This window comes from Callithrix jacchus, chromosome 1 (assembly GCF_049354715.1).
Source record: "Callithrix jacchus isolate 240 chromosome 1, calJac240_pri, whole genome shotgun sequence".
Taxonomy (NCBI): Eukaryota; Metazoa; Chordata; class Mammalia; order Primates; family Cebidae; genus Callithrix; species Callithrix jacchus.
In genome coordinates this window covers 39,823,593-39,850,235 of record NC_133502.1, presented here as the reverse complement: position 1 = coordinate 39,850,235, position 26,643 = coordinate 39,823,593, and the positions used below count along the sequence as shown (strand labels likewise).

Below are 26,643 nucleotides of genomic sequence, written 5' to 3'. Positions count from 1 at the left end.
GCCATTGCACTCCAGCCTGGGCAAGGAGAGCGAAAACTCCATCTTAAAAAAAAAAAAGAAAAAGAAAAAGAAAGAAAAAAAGAAATCTGATTTCTACTTTCTCTAGAAATGCTAGGCTTGTATTCCACTCATGCAATTTCCAACTGGAGATAAGTAGCATCCTGAGAAAGGACACTCACTATCCAGTCCTTGATGGTCCTCACTCAAACGTCTTCCTCGTCATTTGAATTTGCAGCCACTGATTAATGGCTGAAGATGTTCCCTAGAGACACTACATCTGGCCCTTCAAATTAATAATCCTCTGCCAGGGAATATCTTGGTTAAGAGCAAATAGTAATTAATATCTTCAGATCAAACACTCATCTGGAAAATGGAAACAAACAGGAAAGTTAAAGGTTTTCTTGAACTTTTATCATAGTCATATGGCTTCCACTTCTCCCACTGAACAAAAAGGGGGAAATGAGCCTAACCATATTGATATTTATATAGTTCAGCCTCTAATGCTTAAATATATAATGGAGGAAAATAAAGGAATGTTTACAATTGCCTTCCTACCAATGAGACTAGGAGGAACTGAACACCTGTTGAGAACTCAAGGTGCCATGACCATCGATAGATTAACAACAATGTGTCAGGCATCAGATGTGGCATGGGAAGCAGATGAATAACTTTAACATAAACCCCCAAGAGTCATGAAAATTTCAAGTTCTGGAAAAATGCAACTGGCTCTTTACCACCAGCACCAGAAAAATTTAATACAACAAAGATGTAATAGCTTTCAGAAACTTTCCAATTTTAACATGTGAAAGCTAAAAATAACTTATGAACAAATGATCACAAAATAAATTGTGGTCAGAATCTTGAAATAATTTGTAGCACGATATTTTGCCATAAACATAAGTGATCACAAGCTAAAATTGCTCTCTTCACATTAGGAGTTATGACGTTGGTTGCCTGTAATCCCAGCTACTCAGGAGGCTGAGGCATGAGAAGCACTTGAACCCAGGAGGTGGAGGTTGCAGTGAGCCAAAATCGTGCCACTGCACTCCAGCCTAGCGACAAAGCGAGACTCCGCCCCATTCCCCCCCCCCCAGAAAAAGAAGATAGTTAACTATTTTACAAAGTGATGAAATCTAAGACAATGAACTATTATTTTTTTCAATTCAACTACAAGTCTTTTGTGAAAACTATAAACTAAGTATTTCAATGACAGACAGAATTGTGAAATAAAAAAATCAAAGCCTTATTTATAGGATGTTTTTCTCATCTGACTACTATTAATTTCCCAGCTACCAAAAGAAAGCCACGTGGTGCAACCTGAGACTTTATTTATAGACAACGCTGTTTTTCCAAAGAAACTAAAGTACTGTGCAAGCATTAGCTAGCCATTTTTTAAACAGCATTTTGCAAGGTTTTGATATGGCGGGGCGGGAGGGGGGTGAAGGTGGGGGAACTTATTACAAATTAAAGGGAGAAAAGCCTGCAAAGGCACAATCACTGTATAGTCAAGTCTTCCTCCTCCTGTTCTATAAGGACTATATCTGTTTTTAAGGAAGTAAAAGTTTACTGTTTGATAATTCGACTTAGAAGATGCGGGAAAAAAAAATATTAAAAACAAAAGGGAAACATTTTAAAAAATGATATTAGCAACCTCTTCTACTACACTAACTCCAACACCTGTGTTAAAAACTGCCAAAAAAAAAAAAAAAAAAAAAAAAAGAGGATTCTTTCCCTTCAATATCCAAATGTAGAATCCTACTTTGGAGACAATTTGACAATGTCTAGTAACTTTTCCGTAAGCCCGGCTCCGAAATTGCCTCCCTGATCGCAGACCTGCAGGTGCTGCTGTAACGATGACGCGACCAGCCAAACCGGTTAAGTATTTGACCGCAATTGAGAACTAGTGAGGACCTCTAAAAACCCAACCTTCTCTTGCGTTCACGCACACGCGCGCGCGCGTACACACACTGCAAGCAAGTCATTTCTGGTCACACTCAAGACACCGCTGTCCTCCCGGGACGCGCGCTCCTCCACGCGTGCTCCTTGGACGCGCCAGTTCCTCCTCCATCCCGGGACCGCTATCCTTCTCCCTCCGGTCCCTGCAGCCTACCAGCCGCTCCCGCCGCTCGCCCAGTCCCCGAACGCTTTCTCTCCCACTCCCAAGGTCAGGGAAAAGGGATAAGCCACCGCTCGAGCGCGCCACGTGGAGCGCGCGCACCAGCAGCCAAACCTCAGTCGGTCCTTAAAGTGGGGTCCCTGCTCCTCCGCCCTGCTCCCCGACCCCCCAAGGCCGAGCCCGCCCCCCCCCTCCACGCCTCCGAGCCCGGGTCTTGCCTGGTTGGGGTCTGTAGCGCGGAAAACGTGACAGGCCATCTGCGACTCCGGGTCGTCCGGCTGCGCCTTGATCAGGTAGGCAAAGTAGGTGAGGTCGTGGCTGTTGTGGATGAAGCGCGAGATGTGCTGCGCCTTATGCTCGAAGATGAACACGGCCGGGTTGGGCTGCGCGGCCGACGGACTGCTGCCCCCCGAGGCCCCGGCGCCCGGCGCGGGGACGCAACGCAGGAAGGGCGCGCTGAGCACCAGGATCACCTCGCGGGCCGCGGGGCCCCCGCAGCCGCCCACCTCGGGCTTCTGGCTGCGCCTGCGGATCTCGGCCATGAGCCAGGGCAGCATGGGCAGCGTGGTCCTGCGGTCCAAACACGACCCTCCCACGTACCACAGCCGGAACCGCTTGTCGCCCGGCTTCCCGGGGCCGGGCTGAGCTGGGACGCCCGGCTCGGGCTCCAGGGGGTGTGGAAACGGCTCATCCTGAATGCAGCTGGGCGGCTCCATAACTCAAGGCTCGCCAGGGCACGGCGGAGCCCGGCCGGACGCACCGCGCCCCCTACTCCCGCGCAGAAGGCGCCGCCGAAACTGTGCCAACTGCCGTACCCGGCCCTCGCGCCCTCCTAGGAGCGGCGCGACCCCGAACTCCGTGCTTCAGCGGCCCTGCCCCATGCGGCACTTCCAGGGGCGCGGCTCGGAGGCTCCGGTGGCGGTCACCGAGGTGAGCGCGCCCGGCAGCCGGACCGGTAGGCGGGGGCGGGTCAAACGGGCATCCTCCTCCTCGGGCTGGCGTCTCGGGCAGGACCTCCCCTTCCTCCGTCGCGGGTCTGCAGGGTCAGAGGTCCTCGCCGACGGTCCCCGCTGCCGCCGGCCCCAGCGCTGCCGCCCCGCTGTGGCCGCCGCGCTCGCCTCGGGCAGGCACTGGGTGGCTGGGCGGGGAATGGGGCTGTGGGCGGGAGGGGGTGACTTGGGGCGGAGCTGACTCCTACCAGGGTGACCGGCTGTCACCTGGAAGGTCGGGACTGCCGGGCTGCGGCGCGGTCTGTCCTCGGGAAAGGCCTCAGACAACTACTCCAATGGAAAATAACAAAAACAAAACGTGGCCTCGCAGGGGCCGCTCCTCCTCCCGCCGCCGCTGCAGCCCAGCTCGCTGCTCCTCCTCCTGCCGTTCCCGTCCCTCCCTCGCTCTTTCCTTCCTTCCTTCCAAGCTGCTTCTCTAATCCGGCTGCTACCCCGCCTCCCGTCCGACCCACGGAGAGCGTCGCCAGCAAACGCTTATCTCTGAGGCCGCCTCTCCGCCTCTTCCTCCGACCCCCGCCCCTGGGACCGCAGCCCACAGCCTGGCGCGGGCACTGCCCGGACCCGCTTGGCCTCTCCTGGGTCGCCTCGATCTCCGTCTTCTCCTGGCGTCTCTGCTGCCCCCTACAGAGGGGGCCACTCGCAATGCAGAACTGGGATTTTTTTTTTTTAAACAGTATTTGCTTGGTTTCAGTTCCTCCTAAAGCCTACACGGTAATTTCTGAATTCTCCTTCCTAATAATCTCAAAAAAGCCCGTGTTTTAAATCACAACATTATAAATTCCAATTCCAAACTTCACTTTAAAACACGGTATTGACAACTTGAATCTTCCTAGTTCTGAAAGCAGCCAACTTCTTAAAATATGGAAAAGTCATATTTCATTTTATATCCCCAGTTGAGAGCTGATGTAGAGATTTCTTTTTCTTTTATATATATACGGTAATACATAGTTCCAAAGAACTAGAAAAAGGTTTGGAATAATTTGATATTTGTAATTTTAAAACAGGTAGACAAGTATTTTCTCTTTTTACTCTTACTGAATTATAATTAAGAATTGGGTAAGAGGTAAAGACGAAATAAATAGGAAAGACACACAAGTTCCTGACTTTCTCTTAAGTGCCTACGAGAAGAATGAAAATTCAGGTTTCTTGTTGTTTAATGAGTTCTCACTTTCTGTAAAGCCCTGGGACCATTTTTTCCCTTGTATTTATTTAAGATCAATATGACCAACTGCCATTATTCCTATGCTGAATTTCTGGTTGCACCCCGACGGCTGTCTTATTAATAGGCATCTAAAGGGCGCGGTGGCTCAAGCCTGTAATCCCAGCACTTTGGGAGGCCGAGGCGGGTAGATCACGAGGTCAACAGATCGAGACCATCCTGGTCAGCATGGTGAAACCCCGTCTCTACTAAAAATACAAAAAATTAGCTGGGCATGGTGGAGCGTGCCTGTAATAGCAGCTACTCAGGAGGCTGAGGCAGGAGAATTACCTGAGCCCAGGAGGCTGAGGTTGCGGTGAGCTGAGATTGCGCCGTTACACTCCAGCCTGGGTAACAAGAGTGAAACTCCGTCTCAAAAAACAAAAACAAAAACAAAAACTATTTGTTTTTGTCATCTAAGTTCCAAGATGGAGACATTACTAATTGATTAGGTTAAGTCATTTGGTTCAACCACTTAAAAAAAAAAAACCTTTGTTCAAAAAGACGCATGTCTTCAAAGAAGCAATGAAAACTTATTGGAAGATAGACTGATACTTTCCAGAACTTTACCAAAAACTCTTACCCAGATTCCATTTCCTTAGACTACATATCTGAGATATATAAAAGAAAGGAATAAAAATATAAAGAAAGCATGGAAGTCCTGTAGATTCTACAAAATCAACCAGCTTGGGAGCTAGGATTGAATTAATAGCTCTAGCAAGCCAGTTTCTACTGTCATAATAAAGTGAAGTAACAAAGAATGCCCTTTCACCGATTGACAGAAAAACAGAATTGCCATTTATTACATGACATGCTAAGTATGATTGCTTTCTGCTTGGGAATGCCCCTCATTCTTTCTATTGTTATTGTTATGTTTATCTTTCTGTATGCTGATGAGCACTTTTACTGCCTGACCCTCTCTGCATCCTCATACCTGGGCGGATAGTCCTTTTTTGCCCTCCTTGAAGTTAGCCACAGTCATATTACTTGTTTTGACAGTGCAATGTGAACAGAACTGACTTGGGCAGAAGTATTTACTTGCCAGTAGTCGAGGCTCCTGCCCACTCTTCTTTCCTGTGGTCATAATGGAGACGTGTTCACGTAGAGGTGCCTTGTGACCAGAGTAGCCCCATAGGCTGAGCCAACACACGTCAGACAGCTGTCCTGGAGAATCTCCCAGCCTGCAGCGGACTCCTCAGGAGTAAGAAATAAATTTTTGTTCCACTAAGCCACTGAGATTGTGGGTTGTTTTCTAATGTGTTATTAATCTATCTTATCCTGAGAATAAAGTTATTATACCCTAGCACTTAATGTTTTATATAAATTGTTTTAAAATCATTCATACATTTATTTGACTTATTACACATACAAATTAGATGGTAAGCTATTAGTTTCTTACCGCCTTCTTAAAATATGGAAAAACTATACATAAGAAGCTATTAGTTTCTTATCACTTACAGAGCTTTACAAAATTACCTGCACGTGAAAGTCCCCAATTATATATTTGATCACTAAAATTTAGAAAACAATAAGTGGGCTGGGCGTGGTGGCTCCACGTCTGTAATCACAGCACTTTGGGAGGCCGAGGCAGGTGATCACTTGAAGTCAGTAGTTAGAGACCAGCCTGACCAATGTGGTGAAACCCCGTCTCTACTAAAAATACAAATAATTAGCCAGGCATGGTGGCAGGTGCCTGTAGTTCCAGCTACTCAGGAGGCTGAGGCAGGAGAATCTCTTAAACTTGGGAGGTGGAGGTTGTAGTGAGCTGAGATCCTGTCACTCTACTCCAGCCTGGGAAACAGAGCCAGATTCTGCCTCTAAATAAATGGATATACATTTCCTAAATCCCAAAGCTCAAATCTTTCTAATTATTTTATTTTTGCTCCTCATTTCCCTACTCTCGCTTCCACAGTCTCACTCTTCCCATGGCACATGTTCATGTCTTTATGGGGCTTTACCAGCTTTTTCCTCTCCCCAGTTGCCTTTTCTTCCCACTGCCCCCCAACTTGCATTTCTTATCCTTCTCTGTTTGAAGACCCATTCTTCAAGACCCAATTCAAGAGTCATCTCTTCTGTGAAGTTCTTTCTTACTTTGCCAGCCAGAGTTAATGAGCTTCTCTTCTTTGCCCCCTTTTCTATGCATTTCACTATTATAACTCTTATCATTCTTTATAATTTTGGGGTGATTTGTCTGCATTTCCACCATCACAAGAGCATCTTGAGAGAAGGGATTATTTTTCCCACACATGTGAGTCATTGGTTCCTCCAAAGGGATTATTTGTTTGTCTCATACCTTCCTCCAGCAAAAAACATAGTAGCTGACACTTACTAGGTACATGATAAATACTGAGTGAATGGATTGAGTTAAAAAAAATAGCAGATTAGAATTTAAGAAATTAAAGAGGGATTTTTGATATAATGCAGGGGATATGTCAAATGATTTAATTAGCTACTTTCAGGTTAACCTACTAAATATATCCATCCACTAATTATAACATACTAGAAAATAATAGAATGCCTCCCAAAAACTGTAGTGGAGTTCTGGCTGGGGATGACACACAGAACCCAAGCATTTGTGATTAACAGAATGTCAAGATATTCACAGGGTTTTTCCTCATTGTTCCCTGTGACCTTCCCTCAGTTCAGGCAGCAGGGCATTCCATCTTCCCACTTCAGGGAAAGGATGACACAGCAGAACACAGAGAACAAAAGAGTCCATTCTTAGCTTTCAGGCAAAACCCAAGGACCTGGCAAGACAGGCAAAAAATTCAGAATATACTACATGCTCCAATAGTTGGTTTCTCATGCCCTAGACACTAAAGAAAATTTCCCCTAACATGGGAGATAAAGGAAAAGAATGGGAATAAGAGGGTTCCGGTCCTGTGGATCTCCAGGGAGGGGACCTGGGCTCTATCTCTCTTGATTAAGTCAGAGGAGTGGGACAGAGATCTCCAGAGCAGAAGCTTGTGCTGCCCTTTCTTGCCAGACCTCAGCATTTCCCCCATGCCCATCATGGAGAGGGAGCAGAAGAAGAGGAGGGGTATCTAGGCAGCAGACCTTAAACAGCCTCTGGAAATGCCCTGCATGGCAAAGGGAGCACTGGATATAGCATCCTGCAGCCAAGGAAGAGCACAGAAACAAGCCAGAGTCAGTGAACCAAAAAGCCCTTGCAGTCAGAACGAGGACAAGGCAATGACTATGTTCGCTGATGCACTGGCTACACCTACTAGGACAAGCAGCGAAGGCTCAGATGGACAGCCCTACAGGGGGTCTAGAAATCATCCCACCCAGCCTACTAGCCTAAAGCTGAAAGACAGAAGCCTCCAGAAGGAAATTCCCCTTCCCCCACCAAAAAAAATGTTGTTGGGCAGAGAGAAAAGATGGCAAAGAATACTGAGTATAATTAAATTCCTAGCTACTATGAAAGATTGGTTTGACTCAGAAGGGCTTCCCATCCACCCACACACCAAACAGGAAAATACTAGATAACTTTTTTTTAAACCTAAGCAACTATGAAAACTAGAAGGAAAGATTTCTAGATGCCAGAAGTGAAGAGTTAGGCCAAAACCACAATGGTCAGTGGTAGTGAAAGCCAACAGCTTATGAGGCTGTCAGATCTAGAAATACGGGTGGGTAGCTGGGACCATATTTTCATGTTCATGCAAGATTATAGATGAAGCTAACAGAGGTTAGGACCTGGAATGAACTCCCTGATTAGAGACAAAAGCTGCTGACTGGAAAGCTGTCTCATCTAAACAACAAAGAGTGGAAAACTTTCATCAGCCATTCTGGAAAAGCAGTGTGGAGTCTGGCATAGCCCAAACTAACTTTATGTGCATCATGGGAGAAATTGAAGTTAAGAAAATAATAAAAACAGCCTTGAACTAGTGAAAATGGAAACTATCCCTGGGATTCACGGACCCAGTCCTTCTTCACATCTAAGTTCTGTGTTCCTCTCTGTTGGCCCCATTTTTAGTCACTAAAGTAGACTGGACTACAAAGGCTGATCTCAGTTCAAATATTAGCAAGCATGTTAACTGGGAATTTACTGACACTGTTTTCCCTTTGACCCTCAGCCAGCAAAGAAACCCTGTAAGGTCAGTATTATACACATCAGTGTGTCTCAACTTTGATGCTCTTAGTAGCCTGTCTGTGCAGAGGAATCAGACAGGTCAGAGATTCTCAGACTCTCAAGGGACCACCCTATTACCATTAGAAGAAATTCTTACTGCTCCACAATTAGAGACTAGCACATTCTAATTTTTTTGTGTGTTAACAGGTATGCATCAGGATTGGCCATAAACCTACCACAACTAGGCTCTTTCCTCTCTCTTTGAGGTTGCAAAAGCTTGTACCAGCTCCACATTAACATCCTTACAGCTCCACTCACAGCAGAAAAGTGAACACTTCCATCCTGGTTGCCCAGGAAAAAGTTTCAATTTAGTTTTGAATGGGTTTGATTGGCTCAGCTTAATTAGATGTCCTTTCTTGGAGAAATCATGGTACCAAGAATATTCAATATTCTGGTTGGCCAAGCCTGAGTCTCATGGCCACCTATGGAGATAGCTTCAGGGTAACTTCTAACTGTGTTCAATAAAAAGAAAATGCCTTATGTATTTTATATTATTCAGTGCACAAAAATGCTGACTCTGTAGAAGTAGAGAGTAGAGCCAGGCAGAGTGGCTCACACCTGTTATCCCAGCACTTTGGGAGGCCAAAGCGGGTGGATCTCTTGAGGTCAGGAGTTCAAGACCAGCCTGGCCAATGTGGCAAAACCCTGTCTCTACAAAAAATGCAAAAATTAGCCTGGTGTGGTGGCATGCACCTGCAATCCCTGCTACTTGGGAGGCTGAGGCTGGAGAATTGCTTGAGCCTGGGAGGTGGAGGTTGCAGTGAGCTGAGATCATACCACTGTACTCCAGCCTGGGCAACATAGCAAGACTCCATCTTATAAAAAAAAAAAAAAAGTAGAGGGTAGAAATGTGGTTACCAGGGGCTGGAGAAAGGGGGGTTAGGGAAGATATTGGTCAAAAGTAACAAAATTCAGTTAGATATAAGAAATAAATTCAAGAAATCTGTTGTACAATACATTGATTATAGTCATAACAATACATTGCATTCTTGAAAAATGCTAAGAGTAATTTTAAGTGTTCTCATCACAAAATAATCATTATGTGAGATATTGTATATATCAGTTAGCTCAATGTAGCCATTCCAATATCATAACTGGAATGAGCCATAAAATGAACTGAGCCATGTTCAGTATCATAAATATATTACAGGTTTATTTGTCATTTTTTTAAAAAAAGAAGCAAGACTGCTTGTGCTTGCTACATAAAAGAAGAAGAAAAGAAAGGAATTTAGTAAAGATAACTCCAAAAATCAGGAAAATAGAGAATGGGAAAACAATAGGAAAAAACAGCAAATAATCAATAATCTTTTCATGTTTATTGATCATCTACATTTCTCCTTGAAGGATCTGATGCTCCTATCTTCTGCCTACTTTTAAAACTGAGGTCAAATTATAGAGTCTCCCTATATTAGGGATAGCAGCGTTTTGTCCAACATGTTTCACATATTTTTTCCAGTTCATCATTATTTTTTGTGGACACAAAAAAAGAAAAAATACAGATTTGTTTTCTCCAAGCACTCATGGAATATTCAGAGAAATTAATCACGTCTTGTCTTTTGCCACTGTTTAAGATGTCTTGACAAAAATTAGGTAATTCATTTAATTCAGCCTACACCCCAAACACGTGCTGCTTCCTAATGGCCCTGGCAGATAAATGAATGACAAGAAATCTAAAAGTGCCATTATTTTAGATGAGGAAATTGAAGTACAAAATAAGTGGATGAAGAAAATAACATTGGCCGGGAGTGGTGCCTCGTGCCTGTAATCCCAGCAGGTTGGGAGGGTAAGATGGGTAGATGGCTTGAGCTCAGAAGTTACAGACTAGCCTCACAACATGGCAAAACCCTGTCTCTACTAAAAATACACAAATTAGCTGGGCAGGGTGACATGTGTGCTGCAGTCCCAGCTACTTGAGACACTGTGGTGGGGGGATGGCTTGAGCCCAGGAGGCGGAGGCTGCAGCGAGCCAAGATCATGCCATTGCACTCCAGACTGTCTCAAAATAAATAAATAAATAAATAAATAAAAGAGGAATATTGCAGAGAATTAATGGAATACAGAGCAACTAATTGCTAATCAAATGCACATACTTGGCACAGAGAGGGTGATTAATAAGTGCCTGGTCAATGCATTGATTTAGAAATCTCTTGAACATCAAATAACAGAATCAGTTAGTTTCAGAAGTTAAACACTTCTAGAGAGGAAGTGATTTTTTTCCCCCACTAAAGGCTGGTGTGATTTTACCAATACCCATTTTTATCTTACTGCATAATTCAGAAGTCTATGTGGTTCACATATAAGGTCTTGAGCGATATGAAAACTCTGTTGTCATAAAACCTGTTTGAAGTGTGAAGGGAAACATAAAGTTAAAGCAAACATTTATTCATTGCATGCTTTCAGGCTAGAGTTTCACACCCGCAAAGCGTGTGAGATAAACCACAAGCTGTGAAATACTGCTATTTGTGTGAGGGTACTCATGTGGAAAGATCAAACACTGTCTCCACTATACACTTTACCATTAAGTGAAACCTCACATGTATGCTGTTCAGAATTATGTGGACTTATATTGATATTATTGACTATTTTCTCTTTAACCTAATGAAAACCTTTATGACTAAAAGCGGTATTCATGCCACAGTAAAATCTTCCCCCCATAAGAATACCTCTTGTTTAATTGCTATTTCTAATGGGCTCTTAAAAAACAAATAAATCTATCTTAAATTTGTCATGGATGAATTATTCCAAGTCTTTCTTGCTGTTTTTAAAATATGTCACGCAAGCTATTAATAATAGAAATTAAAATGAACATGCATACATGTAGTACTTTTTAAATCAGGCATTGTTGTTTTTCTTTTTTTTTTTCTCTGAGACAGAGTCTCACTCTGTCACCCAGGCTGGAGTGCAGTGGCACGATCTCAGCTCACTGCATCCTCTGCCTCTCGGATTCAAATGATTCTCCTGCCTCAGCCTCCCGAGTAGCCGAGACTACAGGCACCACCACGCCTGGCTAATTTTTGAATTTTTTAGTAGAGATGGGTTTCACCATGTTGGCCACACTGGTCTCGAACTCCTGACTTCAAGTAATCTGCCCACCTCAGCCTCTCAAAGGGCTGGGATTACAGGGGTGAGCCACCATGCCCAGCTCAGTCATTGTTTTCAATAGGTAATATATGCAGATGGTATACTATTCAAAAGCTACAAAAAATATGTATAGTGAAAAACGTAAGTCTCCTTTCCACTTCTTTCCCCAGCTACCTATTTTTTTAGAAGCAGCTTGTGTTACAAGTTTGTTCTGTATGAATGCAAAAATGAAAAAATAACAATAGTCACCATTTGTTGAATTCTTACTCTGTAGCAAACATCTGGACAACAATCACGAAAGTACCGCTATTATCCTTCTTTTACAGATGAGAACACTGACTCATGCATACATTAAGAATCCGTTTTAGGAATCACATTTTGTAGATGGGTAGATTCTGCTTCAAATAAGAACCACTGTTCATGTGTGTACAGGTTGTACTCTGATAGGGACCATACTAAAGAGAATAGTTAAGAAGAGACTAGCTGAAATAGAGTACTCATTACTAAGGTAATAGAGATTAGGTAACACTAAGCAATGACACCTTTAAAAGGTCTCTAGGAATGAAGAATCACCTTATTTATTTATTAATATTTATTGAATACTTACTATGGTCCAGGGACTGAGAACATTCTTGCCATTCTCATGAAGCTTGTCCAGTAAGAAACACAGACAAGTGAAAGGCAGCTACAGCATTATACAGTGTATAGAACTGGGATGGTGCCATAACAACACTCTGAACATGAGACATTGATTCCAAGATTATGTGGCAGATGGAAAGGAAACTATTAGTGGAAGCTGGAAAAAAGAGCAAGAAAACAATTACAGGAGACTGGAAAAAGTCCTGAAGACACTGCTGTAGAAGCTAAAAAACCCATGTCATGTAGTGGTACAAGAATCACCTGCAGGAACTGGAAAAATAGTTCACTCAATAACTTGATGGACTTTTGGATTTGAGTAAGAATATTTCAAGCAGAAGATTGAGAGTGTCAGCTGGTTTACACTAGCTGTGTAGAATAAGGTACTTTAAGAAAGAGATGGACTCATGAAACAACTGGCCAATTTTCAAGCTGAATTTAGAGAATTATAGAGGTTTAAAATTTGTCCATCTGGAAGATAAGCTATCTCTTATTTCCAACTTCTCAAGCAAATAAAAGATACTCAAAATTTAAAAAATAGCTAAGGATAAATATCAAATCAAAGTATGGCTGTAAGGCACATCTTAAAGGTTTCTAGAGAATTAAATTGGTGTTTCCACTGCTGAACAAAATGACGTCCTGAAAGCTTAAAAATGGAGTGGCATGGAAGCCTGACCTCAAAACTAGTAACAAGTAAACCTAAAGAAGAAAAGCCTATCTTGAAACTAATCATGGGTTTGGCTTCTGGAGCATGGAGTGAAATCAAGTCTGATATACAGAAAGCCCCCCAAATTCTTAAAGGAATTGAGTCAGCAAAAGTATGGCCACCCCGGGACTAAGAGAGACCATGAATATTCAGACTGTAAAGAGATTTCTGAGCCAGACAAGGTGACTCGCACTTGTAATTCCAGCACTTTGGGAGGCCAAGGTTGGAGGATCTCTTGAGGCCAGGAGTTTGAGACCAACCTAGGCAAAACCATTAAGACCGCCAACTGTACAAAAATAAAAAATAAATAGCCAAGTGTAGTGGCTGCAGTACTATGCACTTTGGAGGCTGACACAGGAGGATTGCTGGAGCCCAGAAGTTTGAGGCTGCAGTGGGTCACGATCATGTGACTGCACTCAGCTTGGGCAACACGGTAAGATCCTGTCTTTAAATTTTTTTTTTTTTTTTACAAAAGAGCTCCTCACTTTATACAGACAGGAAGCAGGCTGATAAAGTTGCTTAAAAGGTATAGAAGAGATGAACTGGAATTCGGCATTGCATTTGGAATTTTTAGTATCTTTGGAATATCAGAGCAAAGAAATCAGAGGAGTTCAACAATTTAAGAGACAGATCTGGGTGAAAGATACAAATTGAGAGCTATTAGCACATAGTGAAAACACAAAATTAAAATTCCAAACTTTCAGCCTTAGTTGAAATGTACATGAAACCTTGGAACCTCCGCCCCCCGCACCTATATCATGGCGTTATTTAATGAGAACCCTTAATGGAAGCAGAAAATTGTTGGCACCAGTGCTTTTGAGAATGCAAAGCACTGGGCTAGTTTTCAACATTGTCATATCAGTCAGGTTCTCAGAAAGAAAAAAAATTACCATAAGTGAGTTAAAATTAAGTCTTTAATGAAAGAACTCTTAACCAAGGAATGGGCAGAACTGATGAGACAAAGAGAGAATATGAAGGTGCTGGGAGACTTACAACAGTGGGAAACCATTATTGGCCCTAGGACTAAAAAGCCAAGAGCAGGAAACGTCATTGGAACCCAGTGGGGTCATTGCCCAGCAGAACTTGTAGTTGGGAAAGGTCACAGCTAATGCCAGTGACACAGCAATGAGCAGGAAGGGGACAGAGGAGACATGCCCTGATTTCCATCTTCTCCTGGTATACCCCCAGTATACAGTCCTCAGACAACACTGACCCAAGGCATAAGGCAAGGGAGAAAAGGGCAGACAAGGTATCTGGATGAGCAAATAGAGAATAATTAGTATAGGTTTTAAGGTAAAGGAGATGTAATAGTATTTGTAAATCAAATACCATAAATGCATAAAGAATACTCAGTATTAACCAGATGGGGAGAAGGCTATGTTCAATTTATATATACCAGTTCTGTGTCTTATTAATTTAAATGTGAAATACTGGGCCGGGTACAGTGACTCTTGCCTGTAATTGCAACACTTTGTGAGGCCGAGTTGGGTGGATCACTTGAGGTCAGGTGTTCAAGACCAGCCTGGCCAACATGGCGAAACCCCATCTCTACTAAATACAAAAATTAGCCTGGCGTGGTGGTGGGCGCCTGTAATCCCAGCTACTTGGGAGGTTGAGGCACAAGAATTGCTTGAACCTGAGAGGTGAAGGTTGCAGTGAGCTGAGATTGTGGCACTGCACTCCAGCCTGGGCCACAGAATGAGACTCTGAAAAAGAAAGAGACAAGGAGAGAGGTGAGAAGAAGAGAAGAGGGAAGGAAGAAAGGTAGGGAGGGAAGGAGGGAGGGAGCAAGGAAGGAAGGAAGGAAAGGAGGGAGGGAGGGAAGAAGGAAGAAAGGAAGGAAGGAAGGAAGGAAAGAAGGCAGGCAGGCAGGCCGGCCCAATATTCCCAGGTGTTTCCATTTTCGGATGGAATCGTAAAATAATAATTTAAAAATTGTGACCACTAGCTGTAGGACCACTGAAATGGAGGTTGAAGGAAATCATTTATTTGTTAAATGATATTGTTTGAACTTTTAACAATGGGTATAAAATGCATAAGGTATTTTACAAAAACGACTATTTTATTATTTCACAGCTTTATGTTTCACATATAGTCAAGCAACAATTCCTGCTTCAACTGTACAACATGACTAGGGGCTTTTTAAAAAATGTATAGATTATGTATTATGTTCATCTTAACACAATCCTCTGTCCTATCTTTCACTCAATTTTTAAAAAAGATTTTAAAGATTTTAGTCAAATTAGTATTTCCCAATGAGTTGACTGTAAAGCTACTTTTGGAAATTTGATAGAGTCAAATAAGCATCTTTCACTAGCAGTGTAATTATGAAGCAAGCTGCTAACCAGTTCACGTATCACTAATCAAAACAGAAAAAGTACGTCATCTGGCTCAAAATACACTTCAATTATGGCAGTATGTATGGTTTAGCTCAGCTGCATGATAAAAACTGCTCTATAATATATCTTCATTTCCCACATTGGACTATGAACAAATACATTTGTAAACTAAAAATGTAAATGTCTTTTAATTTTTCATAATACATGGTAAATTCTTAGGATTTAAAAATATTTACTATGGAATTTTTTCACACACATGCAGAAAAGACAATAATATCATGAGCTCCTTCGCCAACTCTAAGGATCATTAATAAATGGCTAATCTTTCACCTATACCTCCAACCACGTTCACCTCTCCCCAGTGATTTTTAAGCAAATCATACTCCTCATATCCTTCCTTTCAGCTGTAATGATTTTTAAATTGTAATATAATTGTCATTCCTAAAACTACAATTTGATATTGCTTTTTCCTAAAATACAACTTAATATCATAAATTTCTAGCTAGTGTTCACCTTTCTCTAATTGCTATACAATTGCTTTTACATTATGCTTGAATCATAATTTAAATTCCATGCATTGCAATAGATGGATATATCTCTTAATTCCTTTTTTTAAATTGCTGACTTTCCACTTTATTTTATTTTTATTTCTTTCTGAGACAGTGTTTTCACTCTGTTACCCAAGCTGAAGTGCAGTGACATGATCTTGGCTCACTGCAACCACTGCCTCCCAGGTTCAAGCAATTCTAGTGACTCAGCCTACCTAGTAGCTGGGATTACAGGCATGTGCCACCATGCCCAGCAAATTTTTGTAATTTTAGTAGAGATGGGGTTTCGCCATGTTGGCCAGGCTGATCTTGAACTCCTGACCTCAGTGATCCACCATCATCCTGCCACCCAAAGTGCTGGGATTATAAGCACAAGCCACCATGCCATGTCTCTCTTAATTCTCTTTTAATCTATTGATTCCCCCACCATATCTTTTGTTTTGCATTAAAAAGAATTTTAGAAACTAGCCTGTTTATCATATGGTGTTTCTTGTTGTCAAGATTTTGGTAATTACCTCCCAGTGGTGTCATTTAATATATCCTTCTGTCCTTATATGTCCTGGAAAGTGCCTAAGCCCTGTCCAATAGAATGCTCTGCCATGATGGACATGTTTTATACACTATCCAACACACTCTCTATGTGGCCAGGGATATGTTACCTGTGTAGCTGAGGAACCAAATTTTTAATTTTATTCCATTGTAATTCATTTATTTCATTTAAATAGCCACAGATAGTTAGTAACTATAGCATTAGAAAGCAAAGAGCTAGAATCCTGATCAGATTGAGGGTATAATTTTTTTTTGTTTCCTTTTGTATTTGTTTTGGTTTTTATGGCAAAATCACTTTATAGGCAATGTTGTATATTTTATGGAAGAAATACATTGTTTCTCTTTCTCTCAACATGGAAAATCATTTCCTTGTTCCATTAATTCATTAAGACTTGCAAAATTTTATTATCATTATGGAAAATTTAAACATACATATAAGTAGACAGACTTATGTGTCTTATTCATCAACCAACTTATGGTCAGGGGTATAAGTTATACTACACTGACTTGCCTTCTCTCTTGTATCATTGTAAATTAAATTTCAGATATCATATTTTATCCATAAATATTTCAAAATTCCTGAATACGGAAGCTAATGACTCTTTTTAAAAATAAACATAATCATCATTCTCACACCTAAAAATGTTAATATTACTTCCTTAATATCAAATGTATAGTCAGTTATTGCAAATTCAAGATTTAAACATATTTGGTGTATTTCAGTTTATTGAAGATATTATATTGTTATCCTTACTGGCTATATTAGTCCATTCTCATGCTGCTAATACGGACATACCCGAGACTGGATAATTTATAAAGGAAACAAGTTTAATGAACTCACAGTTCCACATGGTTGGGGAGGCCTCACAATCATGGCAGAAAATGAAAGAAGAGAAAAGGGATGTCTTACATGGCAACAGGGGAGAGAGCTTGAACTCCCCTTTGTGAAGTGAAACCATGAGATCTCCTGAGACTTATTCACTATCTTGAGAACAGCATGGGAAAGACCCACCCCTATGATTCAGTTACCTCCCACTGGGTCCCTCCCATGACACAAGGGGATTATGGGAGCTACAATTCAAGATGAGATTTGGGTGGGGACACAGCCAAACCATATCACTGGTGTTTAAAATATCCCACCTTTGGGCAGTTGGATTTCTTTTACAATAATCAATTTGACAATATGTTCTTCTTTACATTTCCTGCCCTAGACTCTGAATCCATCATTTCTCCAGAGTCCTAGTTTCTTTTCATTACATCGTTCAGGGGATTTACTGCATTAACATGACTTATTACCTATGATACCAAATTTGACTGCTTGGTTAAAATAGGGTTTACAGGTTCCTCTCCTCTAAACTTACTATTTTTTCCATTTTCATGCTTTATTCTTTGGAATTGAATCACTAAGTCTAGCCCGCACTCAGAGGTGGAGGATGAGGAATAAGTTCTTCCTACCTCCAGGTGGAACAAGACTATGTTTATATAATATTTGAAAATATTCTGTAAGGAATATTTGTCCCTTCTCCCCAAATGATTCATTTATTCAATCATTTATTTATATCACTTTGGGTTAATGAATATTTATTTTATACTTGGGTCGTAAAGCAATACCATGTTATTTATTTTCAAATTGTTTCAGCTTTGGCATCGGGAGGTCCTTCAAGTTGACTCCTGTGCCGCACTTTTTCTTTCTCTTCTTTTTAGCATTTCTTTGCTTTTTGGCACTATGAGATGTTCCAGGTTCATCTTATATTTTGCCTGCACTAGCCCTAGAATCAACCATTTCTCCAAATAACTTACAATAGGATTTTAACATATAAAGTTATATGAGAGGGGCTACGATTTTACTCACTGTATCTTCAAAGACTCACTGGGTGAGATGGCTCACGCCTGTGATCCCAGAACTTTGGGAGACCGAGGCAGGTGGGTCACCTGAGGTTGGGAGTTCAAGACCAGCCCGACCAACATGAAGAAACCCTGTCTCTACTAAAAATTAGCCAGGCATAATGGTACATGCCTGTAATCCCAGCTACTCAGGAGGCTGAACTTGAACTCAGGAGGCAGAGGTTGCAGTGAGCCAAGATCACGCCATTGCACTCCAGCCTTGGCAACAAGAACAAAACTCCATCTCAAAAATAACAATCAGTCAATCAATCAATAGGATATCTTCAAATCTATGTGATGAATCCTAATAGCATTCTAGTGTATTATATCCCAGTAATTCTGTGCTGACCTATTGGTATTCTGTCCCATTGTAGAAAGCTCATTATTCTGCTCATATGGAGAAATTAGAAGTCTCAAAGATATTTTAATTTTGCTCTGCCTGAAATATGGAAATTAATAGATGCTATACCTCCACTTCAAGGTATATAGTGCCATCTCTTGCCCACAATATAAATCTGAATAATGCAGAATTACTACTAATTTCAGATATCTGTCCAGGAAGAATTAACTGAGAAATACTGGGGCAAATGTTAAAGTGATTTTCAGCAATGTGTCAATGTTCTCAGTGATCCTCAAATATTGAACCATGCCTGCAGATCCATAAATATTTCCTTGGAGAATCACACCATCAAATCACCTCTGAAATAAAGTTGTTTCAATGTAAAATGGCATTGTAACTTGCAAGCTCTGTTGGGCTGACAAGATTTTCATATTTAAAAGGCTAAATTTGGGCCAGGTATGGTGGCTCATGCCTATAATCCCAGCACTTTGGGAGGCCTAGGCGGATGGATCACTTGAGGCCAGGAGTTTGAGACCAGTCTGGCCAACATGGTGAAACCCCGTCTCACTAAAAATGCAAAAATTAGCTGGGCGTGATGACATGCACCTGTAATCCCAGCTTTTTGGGAGGCTGAGGTAGGAGAATCACTTGAACCCAGGAGGTGGAGGTTGCAGTGAGCCGAGATCGTGTCACTGCACTCCATTCTGGGTGACAGCGAGACTTCGTCTCAAAAAAAAAAAAAGGTTAAGTTCATTAAAAACTAGCTTTCATCATATCCAACCCAGAAAAGCAACCTGAGGCATTAAATAATTACCCTATCTCATTCACTCTTATGACTATTGCCAAAGTCACTGATTTTGTAGATGCTGATTTCACTCTGCCGATAATGTCCAGGTTTTTAACTTCCGAAATTTTCTTTTAAAAATTCAAAATAAATAACATCACAGTTTTCTAGGCGATGCATAATTAGCCAGTTTCCTCATCAAATCTATGGTTGTTAGCTTCAGCAGGGCCCTTAATAAGGTTGTCCTTCCTTTTACACACCTGTTAATTACCTTTCCCATTCTCCTAAGCAGCTGTTCAAAACATTTAACACTTTCTACAAGCTCCCAATTCAACCTCATTCCTCCTCTCATTCTCAGAATGTTGTTCATGTTTCATTAATTATGAACAAGGGACACCAGACCCCACCTCACTTTTTTCTTTCTTTCCTTTTTAATAGAGACAAGAGGCTCGCTATGTTGCCCAGGCTAATCTTGAAATCCTGTGCTCAAGTGATCCTTCCTCTTTGGCCTAATAAAGGCTGGGTTTACAGGTGTGACCCATTCATTGCACCTGGCCCAGACCTAACTTTCTGTATCAGACAGCGTTATGAGTTGCAAGCAACAGAAACAAACTCTAACCAACTGAAGCAAAAAGAAATTTATAGTTACTAGGTAGCTCACAAGGTATGAACAAGCAAGAGTGAAACTTGAAAGCTACAGAACCAGCAACAATGCCCAATAGACTGAAACTTGGAAGTTGCTGTGGGTAGAGGCATTTTGGAGTAAATTGTATTATTATTAAAAATATTTTCTTCTCTCTGCAGGAGTGGTATATTTTCCTGCCTCATTTTTGTTGAGCTCAGTAATATAACTTCCTGTCTGATGGAATATGAGTGGAAGTGATGTTTTCACTTCCTCCAAAATTTTAAGATCCACCAAGTGGATTTACCACTTCTCTTTTCCATGTGCCACAAGACTTACGATTCCACAATAGCAGCTGGTCCCGGAATGAAGACAACTGGAGCAGAACCCGAGTTAACCTGCGAGAGACATTTAACTGGAACTGAAGGTTCAGTTGTTGTACAAAGAGGGTTGTTTGTAACTGCAAGGTAACCCATGTGAACTGGCTAATAGAGGACAGCTGAATAAATCCACAAGGCTCGTAGCTGAAAGAGCAATCAGCCTAAGAAATATCCTTAAAATGCTGATATTTCCGTATCTGTAAAAATATCTAAAATATGAATGATTTATGTCTTGAGAGCAGAATCAGTGCCTTAATTATTCAATTTATGATGCAACGTTTTGAAAAAATATTTTTCCACGCAAAGGTTATATGCTATTTTATGTTTTTAAATAGAGGCAAAGGTGACTTGTCTTGAAAATAGTCTTCTAAACCACCGTAATATTTAAGAAGAGTAAAAAATCATGATTTATAATGTATCTATTTGTGAACCCTGAAAGGGCCAGTCCTTCGATACAGTTCCTGAGTAGCTCACTGGGCCTAAATTCAAAATACAGCAAAGCGGCCATCTGCTACTAGAGGTCCCATTCACATTCTGCTTTCTCGGAAAACCCATATGCTCACCTAACTTTGGGACTTTCATAGCTATCTGTTCCTGTTTATTTCAACTGAATCAACAGCTGCTGGAAAAATCCTATGTCGCCTTCTGGACCTAAGCAGTAGGCTGTGATTTGCACTGACCAATCAGAACTAAAGGAGCATCAACCAATCAGAATTAAACAAGTTTGCATCCCTCATTTGCATAGCAGATCAAATTGGGAACCTGGGTGGAAACGTTCTCTTGTTTCTACAAAAGACATCTCTCTGTTCCCTCAGAACACATCTTGGTTTTGTACAGAAGGCTGTGTCTCCCTGTTTACAAACTGTTTGCTGGAATGAAGTCTCTTTTCCTCTTAAGAAATAAAATCCTTTTTAGTGCATTTGTTGACATATTGCAAAAACAACTCTCACCCCAGTTCAGAGACTTTCTGAGCGAATGGAATATTAGCACGACAGCTCTACAAGTGATTCAAGTATTCTGTATCAAAATTAGTTACCTGTAATGAAATAGAGAAAGCGGAAGAGGCACTGTAAACACTTTTTTAAAAAACAAAAAGCAAATATTTTTTGAATGCATAGATACCTGAAGCAATACAAAGATTCATATTTCGGGTCCTCCCTTCAAAATAATTAAATAATACCTTTTCAAAAAATAAGTCTTTATGGACTGATACAAAGTCCTAAGAAACACACAATCTCACCTCTGCCAAAGATGTAAAACTGTACCTAACTATGAGGAAATACCAGACAAACCTAAACTGAGATACATTCTACAAAATAATTGACCTGAACTCTTTTTAAAGTGTCAGTACTATAAGAAACAGAGAAAGACAGAGGAATTGCTCCAGAATAAACAAGGTTAAAGACACAGGCCAACTGAATGTAACATATCATCTTGGATTTTCTTTTATAATAAAGTGCATTATTGGTGTCACGGGATCCTTGAGGTGTCACTCTACCACCTGGAAACCTCTGTTCCTGGCAGCGCTGTCTGCCTATTATTTGCACCCACTGGGCCTATTCCACCCACTCAGCCCAGCAGGCTGCATTCGGCTCACACTACTGGCCTGGATCCCACACCTGCCAAGGGTGAGCCAGGTGTGGAGCAGTGAGGGATATGTGGGTGAGCAAGTGTGGGGTCCGGCCACTGCATATGGCCAAGCATGGCAGCTGCTGTGGTGGGGTGGGCAGCTCCAGGTGCTGGCTCCAAGCAAGACTGCAGTTAGGCCACATGTACTGCATGCAGCTTCTGCTGTGGGCACTTGCATCTGGACAAGGGGAATGTGGTGGCATCCAGAAGCTTGGAGACACCAAGATCTGCAGAGCCCCAAAGAGGGTGTCACAGCTCTGGCTGGGGGAGCCCCTAGGTCTGGGACTCCTCTCTCCTTCTTGCCGCCTACAATGTGACAAGTGGTAGGGGCTGGAAGGGTGTGTTTCAGCACTGTTTGTGTTATAGCTTTCTGTCCCGTCATTCAATGGATCCTGAGTTCTCTCCTGAAGTCCAGAAAGAATGAGGGATGGGGACAACTGAAGGGTGAGCAAGGTGAAGAGGAGCTTCACTGAGCAACAGAACAACTCCCAGGAGACCCAAAGTGGGTAGCTCCTTCTGGCAGTTGGAAGTCCTGAGGTCTGTGTGAGTCTGGCTGAATCTAGGGTTTTTACGGGTTCAGAAGAGAGGAAGTGCATGCTGATTGGCTCATGGGAAGCCATGGGCAAGCTGGGAAAAGCACCCTATGTTCTCACTCTGGACTGCAGACTCCACCCCGAACTAGCAGCCTGGACCCCCAGACTTTAGGCCATTCCTGGCTTGAAGGTGGGGTTTCACTGGGGACCCACCAGGAACCTGTCTGCCTCCTGCCATCAACATGCTGTCCAAGGTGCCAAGGCTGTTCATGCCAAAGGGTGCCTGCAAACCTTTGCTGAGCTGCCCTCAGCTCCCCGTCCAGCTTCCCTCTTGCTCTCATTGCCGTTCAAAGTCTGGAGGTGGCAGGGGGCTGACAGGTTAGCACAGCCCTGATCACATGCACACCCAGCCAGGTATCAACAGCACCCAGGCTTGGTCACAACTTTGCTCTGCACCAGAGTGGGTGCTGGGAGCAGAGAGAGGCCAGACACTGGGAGCCAGCACTTTCAAGCCTGCAGGGGCAGGGCCTTGCCAGGTCCCTGAGAGCACAGGAATGCCCAGGTCCAGAGCCGTGACTGGGTGGCTACAGCTGCACCCAGAAATGCAGGCCTCCAGTCCTGTGAACTTGATAGGGGATGGGGCTCCTGCCACCCCACAGAGGTGCAATCTTGGCCACGCCTCCCCTATTGCAGCCAGCATCTTTGAGGCAGCCACTCCAGATGGGCTGCTGCCATCATTGGGGCACTGGCAAAAATGGAATAAGAATTGAAGATTAGGTGACAGTAGCAGTGTTAATTTTCTGATTTCAATATTGATTCTGTGGTTAGTTGAGGCATTCCTTGTTCTTAGAAAATATACAATATACACTGCAGTATTTAAGAGGGGAAGAGGAAAGTGTGAAGAGTGTATAAGAATGCTTTTTTTTTTCTTTTTTTAGGTAAAGGTCTCACTCTGTTGCACAGGCTAGAGTGCAATGGCCTGATCTCTGCTTACTGCAACTTCTGCTTCTTGGGCTCATGTGATCCTCCCAGCCTGGGCAACACAAAGAGACCCTGTCACTACAAAACATAAAAAAAAAATTAGCCAGGCATGATGGTATGTGCCCATAGTCCCAGCCTCAGCACACTGGGACAGGAGGATCCCTAGAGGCTGGGAGGTCGAGGCTTCAGTGAGCCAAGATTGCACCACTGCACTCCAACCTGGGCAACACAGTGAGACCGTCTCAAAAAAAATACTATGATAAGAGCACTCAACAAGAGATCTCTGCTGTTAAAATTTTAAATGTACAATACAATATTGTGAACTATAGGCAGAGTGTTGTACAGGAGATCTCTAAAACTTAATCATTTTGCACAACTGAAATATTATACCCATTAATAACTAATTAATTAATAGTAACTCCCCATTTCTATCTCCCTCCAGCCCCTGACAACCACCATTGTGCTTCTTGCTTCTGTGCATTTGACTATTTTGGATACTTCATGTAAGTAGAATCATGAAGTATTTGTCCCTCTGAGACTAGCTGATTTCACTTGACATAATGTCCTCAAAGTTCATTTATGTTGTCACACATAGTAGGGTCTCCTTCTTTTTTAAAGGCTGGATTATATTTCATTGTAATTATATACCATGTTTTTTTTTTCTTTTTTTTTTTTGAGACGGAGTTTCGCTCTTGTTACCCAGGCTGGAGTGCAATGGCACGATCTCGGCTCACCACAACCCTGCCTCCTGGGTTCAAGCAATTCTCCTGCCTCAGCCTCCCGAGTAGCTGGGATTACAGGCACGCACCACCATGCCCAGCTAATTTTTTGTATTTTTAGTAAAGACGGGGTTTCACCATGTTGACCAGGATGGTCTCGATCTCTTAACCTCGTGATCCACCTGCCTCGGCCTCCCAAAGTGCTGGGATTACAGGTGTGAGCCACTGCACCCGGCCCTATATACCATGTTTTTTAAATCAAATTATCCATCAATGGACATTTAGGTTGTTTCCACATCTTGGCTATTGTAAATCATGCTACAATTAATGTGAGAATGCAAATATCTCTTTGAGATAATGATAATTTAATACTTTAATTTAGATAAATATACAGAAGTGGGATGGCTGAACCAGCTGGTATTTCTATTTTTGGTTTTTGAGGAGCATCTTACTGTTTTTCATAGCAGCTGCACTATTTTGAATTCTTACTAACTGTATAAGGCTTCCAATTTTTTCACATCCTCCCCAATACTTGCTCCCTTTTGTTATTTTGACATTAGCCATCCTAACAAGTGAGAGGTGCTATCTCATTGTGGTTCTGACTTGCATTTCCCTGAGGATTAATGATGTTGACCATCATTTCTGAGTCCTGTTGGCCATTGGTATGTCTTCTTTGGAGAAGTGTCTGTTCAACTTCTTTGCCTATTTTTTTTTTTTAAGAGATGGAGTCTCACTCTGTCATCCAGGCTGGAGTGCAGTGGAGTGATCACAGCTCACTGCAGCCTCAAAGTTCTGGGCTCAAGCGACCCTCCTGCCTCAGCTACCTCAGTAGCTGAGACTACAGGCATGCACCACCATGCCCAAACCCCATTTTTAATTTGGTTTGAAGAAGCTCCTTATGTATTTTTTACATTAACCACTTATCAGATATAAGATTTACAACTCTTTTCTCCCATTTCATATGTTGCCTTTTCACTCTGTTGTTTCCTTTGCAGTTCTGGTGTCATTTTGATATGAGCTTTGTTGTTCTCTTGAAGATAATTTTTGTACACAGATATTACTCACAAAGTTTATTTTTGTTTTAATAATTGGTACTTAACATATAAAAGCTATAAATTCAAAACCCAATCTGTCAGGTTGACAGTTTACAAAAATTTGTGTCTGACATTTCTAAGAAGACTTTGAATAATATTCAGTTCCTTTTTCAAAGTTAAGTAGCTTCAATGATTTTTTAATTTTATAAAACTAATTTTTCTAATTTTATTTTTCAGACTTGATTTGTTTAGTCTGAATTAACAAACAGAATCTTCCACCGAGTTTAAATAACTTCAATACACTTAAGAGGTTAATTATACAAATAGGCTGAAACTAAAATTGTCTTAACTGTTCCATCACCATACATAAGTTGAGGAAGTTACCACCTTAGACTCTCAAGTCTAAATCAATTATTCAATTACATATCCTAGATTGAAGTTAGAAGGCTATCCCTCTATTAGGACAAATTATTTTATAAAATTACTTCAAATATCATATATGCACATATTCCTTTTAACATAAAAATATTAGTACTATGGCTCCAATTCTCTTAAGTATTTCTATACTTACCTCAAAACCTTCTGGAATGGAAAAATGATTATCCACCTGAATAAGATAATTACTATCTCACTTAACTGTGGTTGCCAACTCAGTATGAAAAACAATCTCGGCCCCAATTAATTACAAATGTTTTTGGTGTGGACACTGCATTGTTGTCAAGCCCCCTATTGGATTGAATGAACCCTATTTTTAAAATGCTATTTAATAGTTGCTGGGTCATGGGCTTTAAGATTTAAAACAGGGTAGGTTTAGCAGGTCATGGATCTCAAATTCATGGATATAAAAAATAGGCACATTTGTTGAGAAGCATTAAGTTTACCTGCCCCCGTGGCTCCCTTGTGGGGAATACCTTTTAGTTTGCAATTAGTGGTAGTTGGGTAACAGCTGTCTACTTGGTATGTTTTTGAGTTATGAGTAAATACAGAACACCTGTTTATTAATAAGAATCACATGTTTAAGAGAGACTATCTGGATGAAAATCTGCTCCCGGACCTTCAGCCTAGAATGCTGTGAGCCCATGAGGCTCTTAGCTTGGAAGCCTGCTGGGCCCCTGGATAGCCCCACTTTTCTGTTCTATATGGGTGTCTGCCTCTCATTGCCTTCAGCGCCACCTGGATGGGGGTCACCCAGCCAAGCTGGTACTCAGTAAGTGTTCCCCAAGTGTGGGGACTTGAACCCAGGACAAAGAGTTGCCTGAGCAATGGAGAGAGGAGAGGCTAAGCTGAAGGTATCCCAAGTACTCTTGGAAGAAATACCTGGGGTAAGTTGGGGAGCTCGGAAGGAGTCCAGGAACTTTTGAAAGAGTCTCCCAGGTGAGTTAGGGAGAGCCCAGAAGTAGACCGAGAACCCTTGAAAAAATC

General features: G+C 41.9%; 2 protein-coding genes across 14 annotated transcripts in view; one reads left to right on the top strand and one right to left on the bottom strand.

Annotated features, from left to right (window-relative positions):
• The window catches only part of TBC1D4 (TBC1 domain family member 4), a 179,956-nt gene extending 176,708 nt beyond the window's left edge, over positions 1 to 3,248 (bottom strand). For all 13 annotated transcript variants that reach the window (XM_054252393.2, XM_008981661.5, XM_078346490.1 and 10 more), the window contains exon 1: positions 2,335 to 3,248. In XM_054252393.2, coding sequence (XP_054108368.1) covers positions 2,335 to 2,832 — 498 coding nt within the window. In that variant the 5' untranslated portion in view covers positions 2,833 to 3,248. The remainder of the gene's footprint in view (positions 1 to 2,334) is intronic.
• On the top strand, positions 2,811 to 24,086 carry LOC144578857 (uncharacterized). Its single transcript, XM_078346907.1, has 2 exons — positions 2,811 to 3,046; positions 23,911 to 24,086. Exons 1-2 carry the CDS (start codon positions 2,813 to 2,815, stop codon positions 23,977 to 23,979), a joined length of 303 nt encoding a protein of 100 aa, XP_078203033.1. The 5' UTR covers positions 2,811 to 2,812; the 3' UTR covers positions 23,980 to 24,086.
• Positions 24,087 to 26,643: the final 2,557 nt, after the last annotated feature.

Bases quoted from the DNA above. Each gene is read 5' to 3' on its own strand.
- LOC144578857 (XM_078346907.1), top strand. From the start codon at position 2,813: ATGCAGCTGGGCGGCTCCATAACTCAAGGCTCGCCAGGGCACGGCGGA. The intron at 3,047-23,910 runs GTGAGCGCGCCC...ATCTCCCTCCAG, and splicing joins CTCCGGTGGCGGTCACCGAG to CCCCTGACAACCACCATTGT.